Genomic DNA, 26,069 nt, shown 5'->3' with positions numbered 1-26,069 from the left:
CCTTGAAACATGTCTCATACAAAATTCAGTTATCTCATATATTTTCACATGAACTAAATCTATTCTTCTTTTCATTTAATTAGTGACGACTAATAAATGTATTGTGTTTATTAAACTAAACACAATTCATATTTATTAATATTAATCAATAAAACAGATTCTCCAAAACTAAGGTTAAAGCAAAATAAGTTGTATTTACAACAGAAGCACAAATTCTGGACCTTAACATTAACAGGATTTAGACATATTTCAGTATATACTGCTACTTACTTTATGAGCAGGTACCAGATTTACCAAAACTGTATCCAAAAGCTCCTGAGATACTGTATCACCTTCACAAATAATAGAACTCATGAGGTCTACCATGTGCATATGAACTTTCTGATTGTGGCCATTGCTGAAATTCAAAATGAATTATTTTATTTAAAGTGTAACTGAAAAATGTACAGGATTTAATCATAACACGGTACTGACAAAAATTATACTTTGTAAAAAACGATATTAAAATATTAATTAAATCAAATTCTGTATGTTCATTTAAAGCTTCCCTCTCTTCCAAATCTTACAGTAGTATCCAAAATCTATTACATTTCCTTCATTACTTTTCCCCAATTTTAAACAGTCTCACAATCAAAAGTAATTAAATCGAATGCAACTTTAATTTTATTTTAAATTCAGAAAATCAAATTGCTTTGCTGAAGTTAATTTTAGTAGATAATTTTAAAGAATACACAATTATTCACATGAATTAAGAAGTCAGCAATATATAATTTAAATAGAAGATAAAAATAATATAACCCCAAAAACAATTTTACATTGGTTATAGATTCTTAATGCCACTCACGTGTATTCCTCACATTACAAAACTAAGTTCTATTCATTTTTAAAAATCTATAAAAATATTAATGAGTTTTTAAAAATTTCAACCTAGCCTTCCAATATTCATCACAACAGTTTATGAAAATTCATCTATAAGTTAAAAATCTTTTATATTTAAAAAGTTACATTCCTAGAAAAATAAACTTACTTTATAACTGAAAATAACGTTCTGTATAGTTGTGTAAAAATTTCATTGCTATCTTCCAACTCAAAGCATATGTTATATGACTTGACCCAAGCAATGTTCTAAAAATAAGAGGTAAAAAGGTGAAAGGTAAACACTTTAATTAGTAAAAATATACAAGAACAAAAAAGTTTAAAATGTTATCTGAGGATATAATGCATTGCTTACCTCAAGTAAATAAAAATACCTATTGAATTGTGGGCTCTTTGTATCCTCTAGCCCTTTCAACTGCCTTGTTATAAACATAAATATATCCTTTAAAAAAAAAGATAACATTATTTAGATTATGAATAGGAAATAAAAATATCCACTAAACTCCTAAAGCTAATTCAGCACTCTTGTGCATCTATCATGATAAATGTGGAAAAAAAACAGGGGAAAAAACTATACTTGGCTGAAATTTTTATAAAGTACATGATCCCTCAGGGATGACGTAGATGCCTGATCACTGTACTGTACACCTGAAGCTGAAGCTGAACAATAATGAATGCCAACTATAATTTTATATATATATATATATATATATATATATATATATATATATATATGTATGTATGTATATACTTACAAGAAGCGGAGTGCAGCACTAGGAATAGAGACAGTGGAAATGTAATGGCTGTGTGCGATATCAGAGGGATAGTGGATGGGGGAAGGGGGGTTCACACAGTGTGAGGGATATAAATGATAAACGTCTAAGTATTACTTTGTCTTGTGCACCTGAAACTAATAAAAATAAAAAAAAGTACATGATAATATGAAAACACCAATTATCTTATTACCCTTTATAGGAAAACAGTAAATCATTTACCATGATCTTAAAGTACAGAAAGAAAAATTTCACCTTACAGCAAGTTAAGAAAATAAACCTAAACACTGAGTAAACTAAAATTTATGCTATTATCAGAATAAAAAAGGTAGCAATGACTGCAAGTTGATAGAGTTTGCTGGAACAGCACTATACGTGGTAATTATATAGCAGAGAACAGTTTAGGAAACCTAAAATTCCAAAACAAAATCACCAAGTGAAATGAATAAAGTGCAGAAGCTTAGAAATTTAAAAAAGACCCTTAGAAGTTAACTTGTCAGTCTACTTATCTACTCATTATACTTGTTTTTCCCCACCGTTTCTCAATCTATCCCCAACGTGTTTGTACCTGGATAGAGATAGATTTAATGTCACTGAGTCAAACTTTTCTGGAGATGATGTTTTGGAAAAATCTGGAAAAGGTTAAAATTATGAAAGCTAATTCCGCAAAGGACACACACTAATACAAGGAGAAAAAAATGTTTCCCTTAGCTTGTAAAACGATAAACAAGCATATTTTTAAAAGGGAAGAAATGTAATATGCAGATGACTAAGCAGGTTTTCAAGAAAAATACTATCAGAAGTACATCCTTCAAAAATGGTTACTTTGTTAGTAATACTTTAAAAAGTATGTCCTGCATGAATGAACCCTTCTGGTTTGACTGAGAAAACTAAGTGCCACGTTGATTCTACCTGGAGATGGAAAGACAACAATCACTCATTTATAATCTCTCCAACAATAACGGACCTAAACCTGAAGTCAGGTGTATAAAAATGGTTTTCTGAGGACAACAGGAAGCTGACAGTGGAAAGGTGAGAATTAAAGTGTCACAATTTTCTTTTATTACTATTGTAGACAAAGAAAAATATGACCTTGATGCTAATCAAAGAGTGAAAACTATTCCATAAATATTTAGAAAACATCCCAATAAAATACTACCCCAATAAAATAAAAAAGACATATTTAAAATTAATAAAAAAAAATTGACAAGAAAGACGTTTTGAATTTTTCAGCTGTGAAATAATTCAAAAAAGATTCTAGTTTAATCTCAGCTCTTCAATATTCTTCTCATAAATATTGTGTTCCTGTTATAAATAGAACAAGATCTGTAGTTGCTTTTTCTAGAGGACTTTTAATTACCCCCAAAGCCTTGAGACAGGTCACTGATTATGCAAACTGAGAAATTCACAAGTAGAAAAAATCGTGTAGCAGCACTCTTAAGTTAGACTTGCCCCTTCAGGAGAGGCCAACAAGACCAGTGAGGAAGAGCTCCAGCCCCCAGTCAACCAAATACAACCACTCCTTAAACCAATGAAGTACCTCCAAATTAGAGGTTCACAGTTAGAAATCAGATACACACACCTGGGAATACACACCGTCACAGACTAGCTCAGGTTATCTACTTTAAGTCTCTGACCATTCTCAACTCTTACCATTCAATTACATTTTCAGATCACAAATATTGCCCCCTACCACTCCCATGAGATTCTTTTACCAATCAAAACATGAAACAAGCAGGCCCAAACCAGTTTGGGCATTCCATACTGAAATTTTGGCAGATTTGATCAAATGAGCAGGTTTCTTACTCCAATTATCAAGGAGCAACTCCATGAGCTCAAGAACCAAATCTGGGCTGTTTTTCACCACTGTATACCCAGTTCCTGGCACATAATTAATATCATCAATATTTGTTAAATAAAATAAACCTAGATTGTCTGCCGATTTTTCACACTGAGTATGAATAATCTTCCTATGGACTCATTCTCTAACCCACAGTTTCCACAATTATCTTTTACTGTTGTTGGTTTTTCTAATTTTCTTCTTACCCTGCCTTATTCCATATACTTTTGCACAGCTCTAATTATTTCGTGCTTTCTACCAGCTAGTTTAATCATGCTATTCCACTTCTTTTCTCATCTTTTAAAGATTTTTCCATTCGTATGGCTTTATTTACAACTACTGTAACCAAGGTGTCTTTTCCACCTTCTCATTAAAATTTTGTTCATTTTATTTTCTTCAAAACAATCCACATGATACCTCCGATTAAATGAATTAAGTTTCATATAAATTCAGGTCTACACTAGATATTGTCTTTTAAATAATGAACACGGTCTTTAATATGACAAATTTTTGTATAGGAAAGGAAGAGTACCCCAAGTGACACTGAAATAGAGCTGACGATGACATAAAAAGTAGAGAACATACTGTATTTGTCTACTTTTTATCCTGAAGATCAGAAAATGTTTTATAAAAGTAAGTACTAAACTGGGGATGGGGCTGTGGGGAGGAAGTAAGTTCTAAAGAAAACAGAAGTTTAACAAAGAATCCAAAGAAATTATCTAAATACTTTAACTCCCATTTTAGCTACAAAAATAAATCAAGTATCAGTCAATCTTGGCAGTTCTTTACATCAGTACTTGCCTTTAGTTTATCAGGGGATGTGTAAGGAGCTTCAGGAGCATAAATCCTGAAAATATCAGCAAGGCAGCAGGCAACCAGTAAGCGGACATCTTTATCGGGATGCTTGAGGAAAAAATCTGAAGCAAGATGTAAAGCTAGGTTTAAATAAAGCTCCTTTTCTTCTTCAGAGTCCTGGTCCATATCCATAAAAGTTTTCACAACCATCTATACAAAAACAAAATATTTATCAAATAGTCAAATCCCCCATGTAGAAACAGTCACTTGAAATAACAGCCATATTAATTGCAATGGTTAGTTTCCAATAAATATACTTTCATTTTCCCCTTGAAAGTGTCTGAGGAAAAGATCCTTCTAAAACTTTAGGGTAAATAACTTTTCTTTCACTGACTAAGTGAAATACTTTTCACTTCCTCATCATACCTGCTAAGCAGATTTTAAAAGTTTAAACCTACATCATAGTGCTTCTGTTCTCACTGTTACAACTGGACTAAAAGGAGTATGTCCTTCTTAAAAACAGCATCCTTTTAAAAACTAATACAGTTAATCTTTTTATTGGGAGAAAAAGTATACCCCTAAAGAAAACCTAGGATGACAATTTATGTTTCCATCTGAGCCATAAACCACTCCCAAAACATGGATTGATATATTAAGCTAAAAAAGAAAATATAAACAGATTCAAGAAAGGATGACGAGGATGCACCCCTAAACGTTAAAAAGCTACCATGAGAAAACTACCACAGCATCCAACAAGGTATCTCTTGTGCCACAGTAAGAGAGGGTATGATGTACACAGTTCATCAGTAAGCCTCAATGGCATGTATAGAACGACCAGAAGGAAGCTACAGCAAATGGTTCCTTTTTCAAAAACATTAACATAAAAGAAGTGGGATGAAAACAAAAACGGTAAGGAACAATACAGTTTGAACTCTGTGAGGGGCTTTCTCTAATTTCAGTATTAGTAGTCACTCAGTCTATACTACTCCCACTTCAAATGACACTTGAAACTGCAGAACTTGACATTGACAGGAACAGACATTGAAACACAACTCTAATGGAAAGGTGACCATCTAGCCTCCACTAGGTGGTGCTGCAAATACTAATCAATGAGAACAGTGGGCCAGGAAGTTCCAGTGTCCAGGCCTTGGTCCTGGAGACATACTGCAAGGATTTCCACTCTGCTGAAAGGTGATCAACTGTCCCATGTCTTATCGGACTCTCAGAGCAGCCGTGGGTGACAATGTTCCTCACGGAGCAGACCCTCAGCTCTGTAATGTCAGATGCCAGAACCAAGAGTAGACGAATCCTTCCCGGCTAGCACTACAGTTATTTAATATCCAGGACTATGCGCCTAACTTTTAAATTGTATTACTTTTACGATATACGCATTGATGCCCTAGTGTGTTATGACAAGAGATGAAGAAAGTAAAAGACCTACATGCAGAGAACTGTTTCTTTGAATAAAATGTTATAGGAAACTCTAGAAATTATATAAACAAAGATACCTGACATAGTAACAAATTTATAAAACTTACATCTGTAGCTGTACATGTAAAAAATTACTATCACCCCACACTATGTCCTTTTTATATTTTATCTAAGAAGGTTGCTAAAATAGTAGGAAGTGCAAATTAGGAAAATCTACAAAATAACAAACGCATACTACAAACACTGAATGTGAGCAGTATGAAAATCATCCCAAGACTAACAACAAAGTTCACCCAAGGTCTAGAGAAGAGGCATTCCTCACCACCACCTACAACTTAAATGGTGCTACAGAACTCATTAATAACTCATATGAGTTCTCTAAACTAACAAAAGATGTCTGAGAAAATAACATCTCTAAAAGATATTTAAATGCTAATCAGCTCATAAGTATAGTCTCTGTGTTAACAGTTTTTTAGCAAACAATAGAGATGTTTACCTATCATTGCTGAAATATAAACAAATCAGAGGAAATAAATACATTCATTTCTCTAAAACTTCAGACAGTCAAGAGAATGTAGATACACAGAAAATGAAAAATGTCATATACAGAAAGGAATAAAATACAAGTTCCCACTAGATAAAATATCCACATATTGGTAAATTTAATCTGCTCAAAGATATTTTCCTTTGAATAATAAACATCTGACATTTGGCATCCTAATACTTTATGCATAAAAGTATAATACTAAGACTACATGAAATTTATAGTAGTATCAGGGTCCTTTTCTTCTAATAAAAATAAACCATGCAGCAATAGCTATAAAGCAGTACTTTGCTTTAAAATTTCCTGGGCCTTCAATGATTAATGAAGGCCAGTTTTCCAGTCTTGAAATACTAGTAAATAATAATATATCAAACAAAAAAAATGACTAGGTAGATACAACCTAGAAGGGGAAAAAATATCATAAATAAGAACATCTGAACTAATTGATAAATTAGTTTAACATTCACTTAGGCCACTCTGTTCCTTTAACCATCTTAACAATCACAGAGACATCACTGCTCTGAAGGAAAAGTGAAATATTATTCAAACACATACAGAAGGTGCCAAAAAAATGTATACACATTTTAAGAAAGGAAAACTGTATTAAAATTGTAATACTCAATATATACCGATAACAAAAGATGAATACAAGTCATGTTTGACTTCTGCAATTACAAGAGGTGCTCAAAGTGGTTCCCATCCGCATCCAGACTTCTGATTACGGCGGACTACTGCTTGAGCAACACTGACCAAAGTGTCCACTTGTATGCATTTTTTGGTTCCCCCGGAATAAACAGACTCTAGCCATAGAGTGACTGCCTCATCAATGGAAGTTCACATTCAATCTTCACCGTTGCATGTCAGAAGAAGAGAAGCTAAAAGTAAAGCTTTTTAACCCACCCTCAAAATAACTTAAGAGAAAGTAAAATACAGCCTGAGTACTCAGTACAAAAACTTAAAACTGCCTTTCTCAAATAAAAATAGTTGTTTTATAAAATAAATGAGACACAAGAGAAAGGAGACAACTTTCTACAGACAGAAAGGAGTATAAGAATATTATGGATTTGTTCTTTGTACCTAAGTATAGGAGGCTCCAGGAAACCTCAGCTTCACCTGTCTAACTGATCTCCCATTAACAGTAGCTAAGGCAACTCTGCAAGTCATTATCAACTCCACTCTCAGAGAACATTTCCCTGCCGTTCTCTGCTTTGACTTACTTTTTCAAATTACACAAGATATAACCCTATGTGATTTCCACAGGTGACCCCCCCAACCCTAAACAGATGCCCAAAAATATTAATATAACTCACCTTTAACCGTCTCACCATCTCCTCTTTAGATATTTTATCTGAGATTTCCTTGACACCAGGAGGATAAGTAATTTTTCCATCATTGGTCCTTGTCTTTGAATGAGCCATGATGGAAATATTTTTACCCCTAAAACGAGAAAAGTATTAGACGCAAACCAAAAAAAATAGGTATAAACAACATTCATAATAAACATGAAAAATAACCTGCACCCCCAATAATTTATAACTACCTCCTAATTTATAGTAATTCACTTATCTAATGAATGAAAATCACTTTACTGAACATTCCCCAAATTTAAAATTTTTATTTTCATTTCCATTAGTAGCAAAGTAATTTATTTGCACTAATCTCCTTCCAACTACAAAAACATTAAATGATAGAAAAAAAAATCCAAAAACGCATTTTTTCCCCCTTCTTCTGCTTCCTCCACCCTCCGCTTCGGTTCAAGCTGTTGTTTCTCAGTCTAATTGTGTAGGACACAGCTCCCTGGCCCATGCTGGTATTAAGAGCCTTGAGCTCACCCCCTCACTGAGGCAGTTGGGTCACTGGTTGTCGGTTGGCTGCTCAAAGCAGCTCATGGCACCTCATGATGGCTGCTGGCCACTCACGCTGGCCACCGGCCGCTCCTCGCAGCACACAGCAGCCCAGCTCCAGGGAGAGCCATTGTTCACAATCTTAGCTGTAGAGGGCGCAGCTCACTGGCCCATGTGGGAATCGAACCGACAACCCTGGCGTTTGGAGCACGACGCTCCAACCACCTGAGCCACCGGGCCGGCCCAAAAAGCATACTTTTAAAGCAGTACAAAAGAGAAGGCAGGCACCCAGAGAAGTGAATGGAGCACTGGAGCATTACATCCATTTATGCCCTGAGGACACTTGCCAACCCTGACAAACCTAGAGTTTGGTTTTGGTGGCCTTATGGGACAAACGGAACAAAGCTAAATTTGAACCTGTCAAGGTGGAATGTCAATAACAGACCTTCCTGCGATTAATGTGGAACACTATCCCACCACCAAAAAGATAACACCTGCAAGGGAGAGAGTAAACCAGCAATCAAAATGTACCCAATGCCCCCATCACCACCCTCAGGGGACAGCAGAGCAAAATAAGAATCGATACAAGGGAGGAACAGCTATCAGGTTGGTGCAAAAGTACTTGTGGTTTTTGCAATGTTGAAATTTGCCGTTTGATACTGGAATACATTCTTAAATAAGTGTGGTTATGTGATACATCATTTTAATGCACATTTCTCGCTTTATTTGTTTTGCTAATGACTCATTACTTGCTGTTTATTTTATATTTATTTTAGACTATGGAAACGATGTCAGACAAAAAGCAAATTCGAGCGATTCTCTTATTCGAGTTCAAAATGGGTCATAAAGCAGAGGAGGCAAGTCGCAACATCAACGCATTTGGCCCAGGAACTGCTAACGAACGTACAGTGCAGCGGTGGTTCAAGAAGTTTTGTGAAGGAGACGAGAGCCTTGAAGATGAGGAGCGCAGTGGCCGGCCATTGGAAGTTGACAACGACCAACTGAGAGCAACCATCGAAGCTGATCCTCTTACACCTACGTGAGAAGGTGCCGAGGAACCCAATGTCGACCATTCTACAGTCATTCAGCATTTGAAGCAAATGGAAAAGTGAAAAAGCTTGGTAAGTGGGTGCCTCATGAGCTCACCGCATATCAAAAATATCACCATTTTGAGGTATCATCTCTCTTATTCTACACAACGAACCATTTCGCAATTGGACTGTGACGTGCGATGATGAAAAGTGGATTTTATATGACAACCAGTGACGACCAGCTCAGTGGTTGGACCAGGAAGACGCTGCAAAGCACTTCCCAAAGCCAAACTTGCACCAAAAAGAGATTATGGTCACTTTGGTGTCTGCTGCCAGTCTGGTCCACTACAGCTTTCTGAATCCTGGCGAAACCATTGCACCTGAGAAGCATGCTCAGCAAATTGATGAGATGCACTGAAACTACAACGCCTGCATCCGGCTTTGGTCAACAGAAAGGGCCCAATTCTCCACGACAACACACTACCTACCGCACGGCACGTCGCACAACCAATGCTTCAAACATTGAATGAATTGGGTTACGGAGTTTTGCCTCATCCACCACATTCACCTTACGTCTCTCCAACCGACACCACTTCAAGCATCTCGACAACTTTTTGTAGGGAAAAACACTTCCACAACCAGCACAATGCAGAAAATGTTTTCCAAGAGTTCGCTGAATCCTGAAGCATGGATTTTTACACTACAGGAATAAACAAACTTAAAACCACAATTACTTTTGCACCAACCTAATACATAGTTAGCTTTGGCCATGGCCAGCACATTTACTGAGGTCCACATTACCCAAGTAGTCCAGAGAATCTCAACACATGAACTCAGTAACCCGCCGACTGGTAGTATCCCCAAGCACCTAACACCAATAATTCCAAGCCCTGCCTACAGGAGGGCACCGTCACTGCATGCCTCAAAGAATCCCCACTATGATGGTTCTAGGACAATGAGCATTATCAAGTCAAAAATTACCAAGTGCCTAAGGGAACAAGTTACTGTGAGCAAAAACCACCAGAACCAGACCCTAAAAACAGACCCACAAAGACTTCAGATGCTATAATTATCACACAGATTACAAAACTACTATATTTATAATTTTAAAGAATAAAACACAAGTCTAAATTATCTACAAGGAATAAAAAGAGTAAACTAAAAGATTTGAACAAAAAGTAAAACTTCTGAAAATGGAAAAATTAAAATATAAAACTTAAAAAATTAATTAATTATTAGCATATTTAAAAAGCTATTAAAATTAGCAAACTGGAAGAGTGGTCAGAAGAAATTATCCAAAAATAGAAAACAGAGAAACACAAAAACAAAATGTACAGAAAAAGGATAGGTTTAACTTTATGATTCATGGGAGTACTAGAAGGAAAGAAATGAGGCAGAGGCCACTGTCTGAGGAGAATATCATAAAATACCAATCCAGAAATTCAAGAAGCCAAACAGAAATAATTCAAAATAATAATAATAATTCCAGAGAACAAACACCTTAAAGCAGAAATATTACCCTACCAGGGACAGTATATGAACTAACAGGTGACTTCTCAAATCAACAATATTAAGTCAAAACACAGCAAAATGTCATCCTCAATGTGGGAAAAGAATATAATTGCAAAGCTCAAGTTTACATTCAAGGAATGTAAGTTTCAAGAATATGGTAAAATAAAGACTAATTAGTGAAATAAAAATTGAAAGCTAAAATAATGTATTATATATTGCTTAGCACAGTCTGATATAAATGATCAGGTTAAAAAATGAAGATTTTAAAATTTCAATATAGAGTTTACAAAAAACATTTAAAAATATAGGTATAACATGCTGAAAGTAAAAGGATGAAAAAATACACTATGCAATCACTAAACAAAAAGGAGCACTTAGGCTAAATAGAAAATTAAAAATAAAAATAAAAAAGCAAGCCCCAGGATGCACTCCTTGGTACTTATTCAACAGAAACACAGACACGTGTCCACCACAAAACATGTATAAAATGTTCATAGTAATACCATTCATAGTTGTCAAAACAGAAAACACAAATGCCTCGTGTTTGTAGCATATTCGTTACAATGGAATACAATACAATTATAGAAAGAATGAACTATTGCTTCACACATTAACATTACAAAAAGTCATGTGAAAGAAGCTAGACATCAAACAGAACACAACATATACATTTCTATAGAAGTTCAAAAACAAGGAAACCTAATCTCTGATGTTAAAAGTCAGGATTGTGAAAATCTTTGGTAGGAAATATAACTGAAAAGGGGGGATAAGGGGATTTCTTAGGTACAGATAATGTTCTACTTCATTTTCTGGATGCTGGTTACACTATTGTTTTCACTCTGTGTAAAGTCACAGAGCTAGACACTTACAATTTTTACACTTTTCTGAATTGCATCATACTTCAACAACAAAAAGAAAATCTCCAAACATTTAAAAATTTAAAAGTACTTCCTAATAATGAATGAATTAAAAGAAAACAAGCAAGGATCAACACAGGCAAAAATCACAGGCCAGTTGTACAAATTTTTGACATACCAATATTTGAAAATTTAGATAAAATGGAGAAAATCTACACCTTACCAAAAATGATCAAGAAAAAGATACAATTAAGAAACTAAATAAGTAATCAACAAATCTTTCCACAAAATAAAATATCCAAGTCTAGATGGCTGTACCAGTGAGTTCTTCCAAATAATTGAGGAAGAAATATATTAGTCCCCCATTACCCATAGTTTTGCTTTCTGCAGTTTCTATTAACTGTGGTCAACCACGGTCCAAAAATATGAAATGGAAAATTGCATAAACAAACAATTCATAAGTTTTAAACTGCACGCCATTCTGAGTAGCATGCGGAGTCTGGCACCGTCCCACTCCGGCCTGCCCAGGATGTGACTCATCCTGGGCCAGCGAAGCCACGCTGCACGTGCTACCCACTGATAGTCACCTAGTAGTCATCTCGGTGGTCAGGGGACTGGCACGGTAGCTCAGTGCCTGTGTTCAAGTCACCCTTATTTTACTTAATAATGGCCCCAAAGACCAAGAGTAGTGGCGCTGGCAATTTGGGTATGCCAAAGAAAAGCCAAAAAGTGCTTCCTTTAAATGAAAAGGTATGTGTACATAGGAAACAATATAGTAGATAAAGGGATTGGTAGTACTGTGTTTCCCCGAAAATAAAACCTAGCCGGGCAATCAGCTCTAATGAGTCTTTTGGAGCAAAAATTAATATAAGACCAGGTATAATTAATATAATATAATACTGGGTCTTATATTAATTTTTGCTCCAAAAGATGCATTACAGCTCATGGTCCAGCTAGGTCTTATTTTCGCGAAACAAGGTATCTGTGGTTTCAGCCAGCCACTGGAGATCTCACAGTGTATTACCTGAGGATAATGGGGCCCAACTGTAATTTGTCACGTGAATAGTTCCAAAGACTAGAAAACAAGAGAATGCTTTCCAACTAATTTTATGCAACTAACTAGCATAATCATGATATTAAATCCCAATGAGAAAAATAAGAGAAAGGGAGAAATCACAAACCAATCTTGCTCATAAACATAGATTAAAAATTCCTAAACAAAGTATTAGAACACCAAATATAGCAACATATAAACTGGGTTTATCCCAAAGAATAAGGTTGAACTCAACACATTAACATTAAAAAATAAAAATCATGTGATAATCGCAGTAAGCGAAGAAAAAAAGTTTGATGGAATTCAACATCAATTCATGATTAAAACAAACAAACAAACAAACAACAAAAAACAAGCTTAACAAACGAAGAATTAGGTGAAATTTCCTTTACCTGAGAAAGGTCAGACGCTACAAACACCTCACAATATAACATACTCATTAATGATCCACTGGAAGCTTCTTCCTTGTGATCAGGACCTACACAAGCACAGCTGCTAACATTATTTCTATTTAACACATTGTGAACGGCGGGGTTTAAATCCCTCGTGAAGATTCTCGTGATCCGTAAGCAACGTGTTAACATTGTAATAGAAATGCTAATCAACAAGAAAAAGAGAGTATAAACATAAAAAGGAACAAAACAGTCATTATTTGTAGATTATATGATTACGTATATAGAAACTCCAAAAGGATCTACAGATAAAACAACAGAATTAATAAGACTGAGTTTATTAGCAAGCTTATAGAGTAGAAAAATCAATATAAAATATTACCTACAGCTAACACAATACTTAATGGTGAAAGACTGACTAATTCCTCTCAAAATCAGAAACAAGAGAAGGATGTTTGCTCTCACAACTCTTATTCAACATAATTCTGGAGACCCTAGCCAGCACAATAAGGCAAGAAAAAGAAAATAAAAGGCATACAAATTGCAAAGAATTAAAACTGTTCCTACTTCCAAATGACATAATTGCCTATATAGAAGTTACCAAGAGAATCTACAAAAAGAAAAAAACAACAACCTAGTTCATTAAGACCCTACTTCATTAAGGTTGCAGGTTATAAGGAACACACATAAATCAATTATATTTCTTCCATATACTAGCAAGGAACAGGTGGAAACCTAAGTTAAAAGCACAGCACTATTTTTCAGTCATTTCCCCCATTGATTAAACCCTTCAGTATAAAACTAACAAAACATATATAGGATTGGTATGCTAAAAATTATAAAATAACGATAAAGGAAACCAAGAAGATCTAAATGGAGCCATATACCATGTCCATGGATTGGAAGGCTGACCACAGTACAGATGTCAATTTTCCCCCAAATTGATCTATAGGTTAAGGGATTCTAACAACATCCCAGCAAGACTTTTCATTGATACAGACAAGTTTATTCTAATATTTACACAGAAAGGTGAAGAAACTAGAATAGATGAGACAATATTTGAAAAGAATGAAGTGGGAGGAAATCATTCTACACAACTTTAAAACTCCCTATAGTTACAATAAACAAGAAAATGTAATATTGGCAGAGAGACAGACATGTAGATCAATGGAACAGAACAGGCAACCCAGAAAGAGATCCATACAAGTATGCCCCATTGATTTTTACAAAGGTACAAAAGCAAATCAATGGAGAAATTAAAAGTTTTTTCCACTAGTGCTGCTGGAGCAACTGGATATACACAAATGAAAACAAAAAAAAAAAAAGAAAAAGAAACACTGACCTAACACCTCCTACTTTACACAAAAATTAAAAACAGATTTATATATATAAATAAAATTTATATTTATATGGATTTAAATATAAAATGTAAAAAAAAACTTCTAGAAGAAAACATGAAAGAAAATCTTCACTACTGGGGCTATGTGAAGAGTTTTTACAAATGATACTAAAAGCAAGATTCATAAAAGGAAAAGTTGATAAACTGAACTTCAAAAATTAAGAACTTTTGCTCTGTGAAAAATTCCCAGTAAGAGAATCAAAAGATAAGTTACAGATTTGGAGAAAACATTTGAAAATACATATGGGACAAAGGACTTGTATCTAGAATATATAAAGAATTCAAAAGATGACTATGGAAACAAACAATCCAATTACAAAATGAGAAAAAAACATGAAGAGATATTAGAAGAGGACATAACAGACGGCAGATAAGCACAAGAAAAGATGTTCAACGTCATCAATAATTAGGGAAATTTAAGTTAAAAGTACAATGAGATACCACTATATACTATTAAGATGGCTAAAATTAAAGTGCTAACATCAAATGTAGACAAGGATGCAAAGAAACTGGATACATCACACACTGCTGGGAGAAATGTAAAATAGCACATACAGTCAGAGCTGAAAATGGTCTTGCGGTTTCTCATAAAACTAAACATGCGTTTATCATACAAACCAGAAACTGTACTCTTAGGCATTTATCCCAAAGAAATAAGAGCTTGTGCTCCTACAAATATGCACAAAAATGTTTACAGCAGCTTTATTCATATACCCCCAAATTGGAAGAAATCCAAATGCCCTTCAAGAGGTGAATGGTTAAACACACTCTGATAGATCCATACGATGAAATACTACTCAGCAATAAAAAGAACTGATTCACTGATATAAGCAACTTATGGTCATTATGCTTACTGAAAGAAACAATGTCAAAGGTTACATAACGTGTTTCCCCGAAAATAAGACTTAGCCGGACAATCAGCTCTAATGCGTCTTTTGGAGCAAAAATTAATGTAAGACCTGGTCAGACCTGCTCTTATATTACTATAAGACCGGGTATAATATAATATAATATAATATAATATAATATAATATAATATAATATAATATCAGCTCTAATATAATACCAGGTCTTACATTAATTTTTGCTCCAAAAGATGCATTAGTGCTGATGGTCCGGCTAGGTCTTGTTTTCGGGGAAACACGGTGTCGTACAGTTCCATTCATTTAACATTCTCAAAATGACAAAACAACAGATGTGAAGAAGAGATTAGTGGTTACCAGGGGCACAGATGAGAATGAGGAGTAGCATGAGGGTGTGGTAGTGGTGACATGAATCTATACACAGGATCAAAGTACACAGAACTTCAGACACACGTGCAAAAAAATGTCATGCAAAAATGAGAAAACTGAGTTACATCTGTAATCTAATTAACAATGTCATACCAATGTCAATTTCCTCATTTGATATCATACTACCGTTAGATGTCACCATCAGCAGAAGAGGTGAAGGGCTCACAGGACTCTATGTACTATTTTGCAACTTCATGTCCATAGTTCTTTCAAAGTAAAAAAAGGTTTTACAAAGCAAAACAATTACATTCCTATGACCAGCAAACAAAAAGTTTAAAAATACAATTTACATTTAAAAGTAAAAACATCCTAGAAAAAGATGCACTTTTACAGAGAAAACCATAAAGTTTTACTGACAGAAATAAGAAAGAAAACGGAAACAAATGAAGAGATACCATGTTCATGGATATTTAGAAGTCTCAAATACTATAAATACACCAAATCTTCCCACACTGATCTTAATCTTAAGTCCAAGTTTTGATTTTTAAAGAAACATAGTAAATTCTTTAAAAATTATATGTAAATGAAAAGGCCGAGAACAGCAAGATAATTCAGAAAATCACAGTGACTGAACTTGTTCTATCAGATATTAAAACCCATTATAAAGGTAAAGTAATTCAGATGGTGTGCATTGGTTCAGAAAAAGACAAATCAATGGGAAATATCAGGCGTCTTAGACCCACAACATGAAACAATCTATGAAAACAGTGGTGGAGCAAATCAGTCAGGAAGGGACAGAGAGAACAAAATAACAAATTCTGAATATCACTTAATATTTTAACACTATTAAGTCTTCCAAGCCACTGAACACTAGATGTAATATTACCATTTGTGTATTCTTTTATTTCTTTCATCAACGTATTTAGTTTTTAATACACAAGTCTTTCACCTCCTTGGTAAAGTTCATTCCTAAGTTTTTTTCTTTTTGATGCTATTATGAAGGGATTGTTTTCTTAATTTCCTTTTCAGATAATTTATTGTCAGTATATAGAAACATAACTGATATTTACATGTCAATTTTATATCCTGCAACTTTACTAAACTTATTAATGCTAAGAATTTTTTGGTAAGGTCTTTAGGGTTTCTACATATAACATCATGTCCATCTGCGAACAGGTGATTTTACTTCTTCCTTTCTGATTTGAATGTGTTTTATATCTTTTTTCTTGTCTAACTGCTCTGGCTACGACTTCCAAGAGTGGGAATTCTTGTCTTGTTCCTGACCTTAGACAAAAAGCTTTCCATTTTTCACCACTGAGAAATGCAAACAAAAAACACAATGAGGTATCACTTCACAACTGTCATGATGGCCATTACCAAAAAACAAAACAACAACAAAAAATCCGAAAGATAACAAGTATTGGAAAAGATGTGGAGAAATTGCTACCATTGTTCACTGTTGGTGGGAATGTAAAGTGATGCAGCCACTAGGAAAAACAGTATGGAGGTTCCCAAAAAAATTTAAAAACAGAACTATCATATAAGACAGCAATCCCAATCTTGGCTATTTTATCCAAAAGAATGGAAATCAGGATCTAAAGAGATATCTGCACACTCATGTTCATTGCAGCATTATTCACAATAGCTGAGACATAAAAACAACGCAAACGTTCATCAACAGATGAATGAAGAAAAAATGGCACGTAATCACCATGGAGTATTATTTAGCCTTAAAAAAAGGAATTCTACCATTTGCAATGACATGGATGGACCTGGAAGACATGATGCTGAGTGAAATCTGCCACAGAAGAACAAATACTGCATGATTCCATTTATATGAGTGTATAAACTAGTCAAACTTATAGAAACAAAAAATCAGAATACGGGTTGCAATGGGATGAGAGGAGGAAAAACTTGGGAGTTGTTATTTAATGGGTACAAAGTTACAGTTATAGTTACAGTTATACAAGAGGATTAAGCTACAGAGATCTGCTGTGCAACATAGCGCCTATAGGTAACAGTATTGTTGTGTACTTAAAAACGTGTTAAGAGGATAGATCTCATGTTACATGTTCTTATAAAAAAGGGGGGGGAAGACAAAGGAAATTTTTGGAAGGATGGCTGTGTTTATTACCTTGGCTGTAGTAATGACATCATATGTATGTGCACATATCCAAACTCATCAAAATATATACATTAAATGTGTGCAGGTTCCTTGTTATCAATTATACTTCAATAAAGCTATAAAAAAATAAGAGATCTTCAGGCACCCTTTGGGAAATAAATGCTTTCCCCCTGCGCTGAATAAAAAGGAAGGAGAAAAAAAAAAGAAAAGGCCCGTGGGCAGTTAGATCTGCAGAGAAACACCTGAGCTAGAGATAGACTGGGATACTCAGTGACAGATATTAATAAAACAAGCGGCACAGATGAGAGTATTCAGGAAGACTTGTAAAGTGAGAAGGGTAGAGGCAAGCCAAGGAAGAGATGACAGAAGACCCATCTTTAAGAAATGGGCAGATGAAAAACAGCCTAGAAAGGAATCTGAGAATAACTGAAGAGGTAGGGAGAGGACCCTGGAAGAAGCTGTGTCACAAAGTAAGGTACACCAAGTTTCAAGACAGGGAGTGGCCAACAGTCCTGGATGCTGCAGAGATCTCAAGATGAAAAACTAAAGATTCCACTGAGGGATTAGCCATAATTGGAACGAAGGTCAGTGGAAGTGTTCTTGAACTGGATTATGGTGGTGGTTGCACGTTTCAGTAAGTTTACTAAAAAATACTGAAGTGTACACTTGAAATGGGTGAATTTTATTAGCTTTATGGTATGTAAATTATACCTCAATAAAGTTGCTTAAATTTTTTTAATTTTAAAAAGTCCTTGCAAAGTTCTGAGACACTTTCCATATCTATATGGAAAAAAAATGACACTGTACGCATACCTCACATCATACACAAAATGAAAATTACAGTTAGATTAATGACCTAAATATAGAAACTGTAAAAGATTTTAGAATATGATATAGGAAAACAACTTCATGACCTCAAGCTGGGAAAAGAAAGAACAGAACCAACCTCATCGCTGTGTTCCTTCAATCAAAAAAGAAAATACAGTGGCACCTCGGTTTTCGAACGGCTCCATTGATGAATATTATTGTTTACGAGCGCCGTATATTTTATGGATCTATGGTATCATTAGATAGTAAAATTCATGCTAAATTTGCAGTTTTAGGGGTTGATTTTAAAGGTCTGGAATGGATTAATCCATTTTGCATTACTTTCTATGGGGAAACCGTGCCTCGGTTTTCGAACGTTTCAGAACTCGAATGGTCTTCTGGAACAGATTGTTTGAAAACCGAGGTACCACTGTACTGAGCAAAGGCTGGGGGCAAATTATCCCAGGGGAAGGTAAGTGAATGTGACAGGATTCCCAGTTTTCCACAGAACATGGGTTGAAAGAAAGTCTCTCTGCCTCGCCTCAACAGAAGCAAAGCTGTTCATCATCCATAGCAACAGATACACAATTGTGACCAGAGTGTAGCTAAATAACACAGACATTGTGCCTTTGGAGAATATACTCACCCATACAATCCAAATTCACCACGTGTCTATTACTTGCAGAACTCTCTAGCAGTGACTTTAGGGCAAAATGAGGAAGACGGTCTCTGTCTACCAAAGGAAACAGACATCTCAAATAATTAAACCACACATAAATTCTAAAATTATCCACCAAAATAACAACCAACAAGCTTGGAAAAAAATAACAATGAAAAAGAGCCCACTTCTGTAAGTGGATGGGGGTCAAGTGGTAAGAACATACATGACAAAAGGACAAAAGAAACATTTGAATAAATCTCTGAGATGAAAGCTCAGAATGTTACAGGTCTAGAAGTACGACTGAAGGAAAAGGTGGAAGGAAGTAAAAGGAGCTAAGAATGAAAGATAAGAGCCAAAAAAGGATCAGTTTACTCAGTTTGCACTTCAGTTTTATAAGCAACGATACTGCAAGCAGAGATTTGAAATACCTCTGTGAATAGACACTGGCTGTTTCCTCAGAGTAAGGCATACTTACTGGCCCTCATCCACTAAGTAATCTCCATGTATCTTAAAGTCTCAAGTCTATGTTTAAACTTTCCCTGATGTCTCCAGGTGGAGCTAGGCTCCCCCTTCAGCTAGGCAAACTTTGAACATGCCATAATTAGCCTTCACCACATCATATTTAATAAACTTTTTATTTCTGTGTCTGTTTCTCCTACTAGACTGTAAGCTCCTTACGACAATTGACAGCACAGCATTTTATGTAGCATTTATCAGAGAGCCTAGCACAAAGCAGGTGCTCAGGAAATACTTGCTGAAGGAATAACCAGAACTATACTAAGAAACGGTGGGTACAACAGGCGGTGCAGACTAGAGGAGAAATCAAATACGGTAAACCCAGTTAGAAAACTGCTACAAAATTCCAGGTAAGAGTGAAGAGGAGCTGAGTGAAGGCAACGACTAGAAAACAAGAAAAGTGATTCAAAGACTTATGATTACAAGATTCAAAAACTTTGTTCCTGTAAAGTCAATTATTTAAATATTTACTGAGAATTTACTGGGTGCAATATACATGTTAGGCATTAGGAATGCAATTAATAAGCATAATATACAAAATCTCTGCCCTCACTGTAACAGAGATACGGAAAAATCAGAAAGAGATCAATTCTTGGGAAAAATTAAGTTTGGCCTACAAGGCAACTGGAGATGCAGATCTGAAGTTCTAGAGAAAAGTCAAGAATATATTTTAGGACCATGTGCAGCTTATGCTTTGTAGCTTTACAAAATCAAAACAGAAAATGTGTAGAATGAGCTGAGTTACCAAGACTGAACCTTGAGGAAATACCTACACTGATATGGGGTGGGGGTGGGGGCAGAAAGGAAAACCAAAGAGAGTCAAGAAAAATAGAAAAATTAAGAATAAAGTGTTTAAAAAAATGTTTGAAAATACAAGGATGGCACATAGTTCAGATTATTTCAGAAATACGTGTCACTGAAACATACAAAATGACCTCAGCAAATACTCCCTCGGACTTGGTAAGGTAATCTTTCAGAAAGAAGTTTCTGGAAAATAACAGGAATGAACACCAAATTACAAGATAAGAGAAAACACAAAGGGGGAACGAGAAAGAGGGAGAAGAAACGGAGCAATGCAGAGGAAGAAAGGAAGAGTATAAGAAAGAAACAAGAATCTTCAATTGTTATTGGAAATCAATGTAAAAAAGATATTGATATACATAGCTGCTCCTCTGAGATTAAACAGCGTGTCCAAGAAGTTGACATAATTCCTTTCATTTTTGTGGAATTTCAATTATTCACATTTAAGGTAGGGCAAATACTCTGAAAATGAGAAAATAACTGTACTTAAAAAATAATCTATATAAAACTGACCTGTGTAAGATTCCATCTTATATACTACGGAAGTGTGCCAATTTTTCTGTTTTAAAAATATAAGTTTTTAATTTACCATCAATTTATAGTAAAACTATGATACTCTAGAATTTCCCTGCTTTTAAAAGGTAATTTGAAACAAATACTTTCAGAAAGCAGTTAATTTAAAAAAATATTGCATATATATTGTTATAAATATTTACATTTTTATGTCCACGTGAACACTAATTAAAACACAAGAAAATATTTTCATACTAAAGAGTTTATACACTCATTGAATATGTTCAAATAAAATGGTTATTAATGAAAGGAACATACCAATATTTTTTTTAAATCACACTAACAGAAGAAAAAAACAGTGAAATCATTTTTCACTGATATTATCAGATGTAAATAAATAAGATGAAACTAAGTAAGAGACAGTAGTAAGAATATTTACAATCCTTTCAATGAACAAAAAACAAGAACAAAGCATTGACTGAATTAAAGAGTAAGGACAAGAGCAGTAACAATAATTGTATTTTCCAATTGATCTGGGAAGAAATAAAGAGGGATCTGCCATTTTTATGACAATTTTTCTTTAAAAATCCAGTATGTGACAACAAGTTCAGAGTCACACAAATCAGATCATTTACTAGAATCCCAACTTAGCAAGCTTATTGAAAGCTGCTTTCCCTCCTGGGATTTTACTCCAGGTTTGAGGTGGAATTAGAAGGAAAACAAGATTTTGTGAAGAGTCTGTAACTGCAAAAGGCAGTCTTCTCACAAGCGGTACCGCTTCCAACCAGCAGATGGCGCCCTCCATTAAAGACAACACTCCCACTAGTCGTTACAGAGTAAGTGCAGTTACTCTTGGCCAGGGACAACCAAAAAGCTAAAGGGACTGTTTTCTAAGAGAATAACACACAAAATAAATTATGTTCCTCTCCCCCCCTAAGGATATAACCTTAACACCATACTTACATGTTTTCCAACTATTGAAAACAAAATGCTTTTTTCTACAATGTTACCACTAATCAACCCACCATTCATCTTGAATTAATCTTAATTAATTCAAATGAAGTGTATTTAAATTATTCTTGTTATTCTTATGTGTTCTGGTTAAACAAAGTAATTTTAAATGCTTAAGGAAGTTCTTTTAGAAAGCAGACCCGTTCTGCTGGCATCTTTGCTAATGTTTCTTTACAAAAGGTTAAACATATGGTTATTACTCTGATGCCTACATCCTTTTTAAGGACAATCAATGTTCTAGAAGGGAGCAGAGTGAAACTGGTTCAAACAGAAGAAATATCTCCAGACCCTGGAACATGTCAACTAACACCAGTTTCTAATTAACGGCACAGAAAATGTTGAGTCCCTTTCAAGTAATACTTTTTATATTAGTAACGATAGTATCTCTCCTTTATTGAATGAGTGGTAGGTATTTCTCTAGTCAGTAGTCAGCTCAATATTCCATTGGGTGGGAGAATAAAATGATATACTTTGCTATTCACATCAAACCTCAAGCACACATTCTTTTTTCAATTTTTATTACATGTATTGGGGGGACACTGGTTAGTAAAATTATATAGGTGTCAAGTGTACATTTCTATAACACATCATCTATATATTGCATTGTGTCAAGCACACATTCCTGCACAACCTCCCACTCTCAGCAGATTGCCTCTTCTTCACCGAGAAAGCAGAAGTCCCATCAAACAGGAACTTTCTGTGTCCCATCACTAAATCTACTTGCCTACCTGCTGTGTTTATACCCATTCCCCCCTTCCTTTCTGATACCAGAACGCATGGAGCCCCCCACCCCCCACCACCACATGAAAACCTAACTCCTTCACACAGATGCACAAAATCCTATCCTGTCCAGGTTTCTCGGAGACTTTCACTTCCTTAGTTAACACTTCTTGCCTCTGTGTCTACTAGATCCTTTCTCTCAGGATTCAATACTACTCTGTTCTTGAGTGGAGGAGAGGCATTCGCATTCAGGCAGAAGGGAAAGAAAACACAACCTACCTGCTTAGACTACAAACACCCCTCCAGCTACTGTCTTCTCTCAAATTACCTTCACAGCCAAGCTTCTCAAAATGTAACCTATACTTTCTACCGTAACATCTTCAGTTCTCATTCACTTTTCACACTACACTAATCTTGTTTCCAACAATAATGCTTTTGCCGTAATCATTGTGGCCAACTTCAAAAACCGCACCAGATTTCCCCTTTCTGTATCTACACCCTTGTAATGTGACCATTGCTCCTCCCACGGAGAAGAGTGTCTTTCCAGCCCTTCAATATGACATGGTCTTATGACTTGCTTTGGCCAATGGAACACTGGAAAGGTTAGTAAGAGCTTGTCTTTAGGTTGACTGACTTGCTGATCTTGGAACTCTGCTTGTAACATGTGCACAAACCCAGACAGACGCTATCCCACTGGAACACGAGAGAATGTGGAATGAGGCCCGGTTAGTTATCCCAGCCATAATCAGGAACAATCCAGCCCCAGACAAACACCTAGGTGACCAGGGATGCATGAGAGACCGGCTAAGGGTGACCTGTCTCAGAAGAACTGCCCGGCTAAGCCAAACTCAAACTGCCAACCTGCAGAGTTGGGAGCTAAATAAATAGTGGCTGTTTTAAGCCATTAACTTTTGGGGTAATTTGTTATGCCGTAAAAGCTAACTGAAAGTCATTAATTTCCATGTTGCCAAATCAAATAAACGCTTTTCTAATCCTTATTTTATTGATCTCAGTAGTGACACACAGCTGACTGCAGCCTCTTCCGTGAAACACTCTTTTCCCTCCTAGTTACCTTTTCCTCATTGTTCTCCTTCCCTACTGGTCACTCCTGTCTCCTCTGTTTCCTTCACATGCACTCAGCCTCTAAATATTAGTAATTTATCAGAGTTCAATTCTGAGCACTTCATTCGCTTTTTAACTTGTTTTTTCTTCAAAGGCTTTTGCCCTAAGCTTTCCTAAAGCTACTCCAAAGACTTTAAAATGATAAATTCATACACCACTGAGAGTGCTTTTTTGAACTCCAATCCATATATATTAGGTAGGTGCAAAAGTAATTGCAATTTAAAAGGTTAAAAATAACTGCAAAACCGCAATTACTTTTGCACCAACCTAATACAACTGTCCACTGAACATTCCCACTTGGATAGTCTCAAAGGCATCTTGAGTGTAAAATACCCAAAACTAAACAACATACTTTCTCCCAAATTCCCCAACTCCCGCCCCCCCACCACACACATACACAAATCCTCCTCCTTCAATCTTCTCTCTGTATAGGTGCCTTAGTGTAACCCCTTATTCCTCCCGAAAACTGGGAGTGACCTTCGACAATTCTCTTTCAACACTTTAAAGCAACCACTGAGTCCTGTAACTGTTACCTGCAAAACTTAAATGAAATCCACCCTCACTTGGCCATGACTTCACCACAACCTAACCTAAGCCGCCCTCCAATTAACTCTCCATATAAGAGCCCGAATAATCTTAATAAGCTAATCTCTTCAAGTCTTACTTAAAATTCTTAAATAGATTTCCACTGCCCGTAGAATACATTCTAAATGCACAATACTAATCTGACCACTTTCTCACTACATCCCAGTCACCTCTTAAGAGCACCAAACCAAGCTCTCCTGTCTCAGTGAGCTCTTCTTTCTGCTTCAAAAACATCTCCCGGTCACTCTTTTCCACATGCCTGCCTAGCATTGCCTTTGCAAGTCTCCTACTATGTCAATTTCTCAAGCGAAATTAAATACTACTACATGCTCCCACACCACCCTGTAGTTTTCCTTCAAAGAACTTATCATAATTATAAATATTTATCTTCTAATATGTTTCTTCTAAAGTTTAAACTGTATAAAAAACAAGAATGCTGTTTTGTTCACTGCTGTATACTTAATGCATAATACAATGAAGAGTAAAAAGCAAGAGCTCAACAAATGTTTTTAATAATGAGATGAATCATAATTATGCCCATTTTATAAATGAGGACCCTGAGGATTGGAGAGATTAACTATGCAGAAGCTATCCAACAACTAACCTGGAACTAATCCATATCTGATTCTCTAGGCCTATACCCTTCACCCAAGGGTTCCCAATCTTTGGAGCACACTTGAATCCCCTAATACTCAGGACCAAACACTTGCACTTGCAAAAAGTTCCATGGGGACTTTTATATGCAAAGTTTAATAATGCATCCTAATAGCCCCCAAATTGTAATTCATAATAGCCAGAAAGTGTCAACAATCCAAATGTCTATTAACTGGTGAATGGATACACAATTCCATACAATGGAATGCTAATCAGAAATAAAAAAAAAGTACCAATATATGACCCAGTATGATGGACCTCAAAAACATTATTCAAGTAAAAGAAGCCAAACACAAAAGACTACATATGGTATGAGCACATGCATGAAACATGTGAAAGGCAAATCTACAGAAACAGAAAACAGATTCATCGTCTGGGCTGGGGGTGACAAAAGAGTGACTAAAAATGGACACAAGTGATGTTTGGAGGAAAATGGCTGCACACTAAATTTACTAAAAATCACTGACTTGTACACACAAAATGAGTGTTTTGAAGGAAACACAAAAAAGGGAACAGTTCATTTTGTCAAAGACGAAAGAGAGTTGCCGAGCTGCACATCCCGGGGCTGGAAGTGCATCGAAGCTGTGTAACAGGAGAGGGCGGCCCGATGAGGATTTGGGGCAGAGGAAGCGCTGAGCGCCGAGCAAAGGCACAGAGACATGACAGAGCTGAAGAAAGGAACAAGTACAGGTACGTTACAACAAGTGCACATTTCTAGAAAAACCCCATGTTCTGAAAAATCACACTTTCAAAACCACGGACAACCCTAATAAAATACCAGCACAGTCGGACGCGTGGGCATTTGCTCCCAGCATCATTATCAGACTTTTGAGCCCTAAATCTTGGAGCTAAAATTTCCCCCTTCTTCAAGATGTAGGTTCTTACAAGCATTTTTCTAATATGAAAAATTTTGACAAAACTTAAAATTTAATCCAGTGACATCCTTCAAATTTTTCTTATAAACGCAGGGAAAA

The 26,069-nt window shown here is 35.6% G+C and overlaps 1 protein-coding gene and 1 pseudogene across 5 annotated transcripts in view; one reads left to right on the top strand and one right to left on the bottom strand.

Annotated features, from left to right (window-relative positions):
* PDS5B (PDS5 cohesin associated factor B) overlaps positions 1–26,069 on the bottom strand; it is a 160,466-nt gene that overhangs the window by 101,301 nt on the left and 33,096 nt on the right. For all 5 annotated transcript variants that reach the window (XM_019736560.3, XM_019736561.3, XM_019736558.3 and 2 more), the window contains exons 2-6: positions 7,570–7,696; positions 4,291–4,494; positions 1,232–1,318; positions 1,028–1,125; positions 271–397 (exon numbers count right to left, since the gene is read on the bottom strand). In XM_019736560.3, the coding sequence (XP_019592119.1) occupies positions 271–397; positions 1,028–1,125; positions 1,232–1,318; positions 4,291–4,494; positions 7,570–7,677 (624 nt within the window). In that variant the 5' untranslated portion in view covers positions 7,678–7,696. The remainder of the gene's footprint in view (positions 1–270; positions 398–1,027; positions 1,126–1,231; positions 1,319–4,290; positions 4,495–7,569; positions 7,697–26,069) is intronic.
* Positions 8,766–9,884, top strand: LOC109449865 (histone-lysine N-methyltransferase SETMAR pseudogene; annotated as a pseudogene).

Source organism: Rhinolophus sinicus, chromosome 16, assembly GCF_057876585.1.
Source record: "Rhinolophus sinicus isolate RSI-liver-muscle chromosome 16, RSI-T2T, whole genome shotgun sequence".
In the NCBI taxonomy this organism is placed as follows: domain Eukaryota; kingdom Metazoa; phylum Chordata; class Mammalia; order Chiroptera; family Rhinolophidae; genus Rhinolophus; species Rhinolophus sinicus.
Note: the sequence above shows the minus strand (reverse complement) of the source record. Positions and strands in the feature narration are given on the sequence as shown.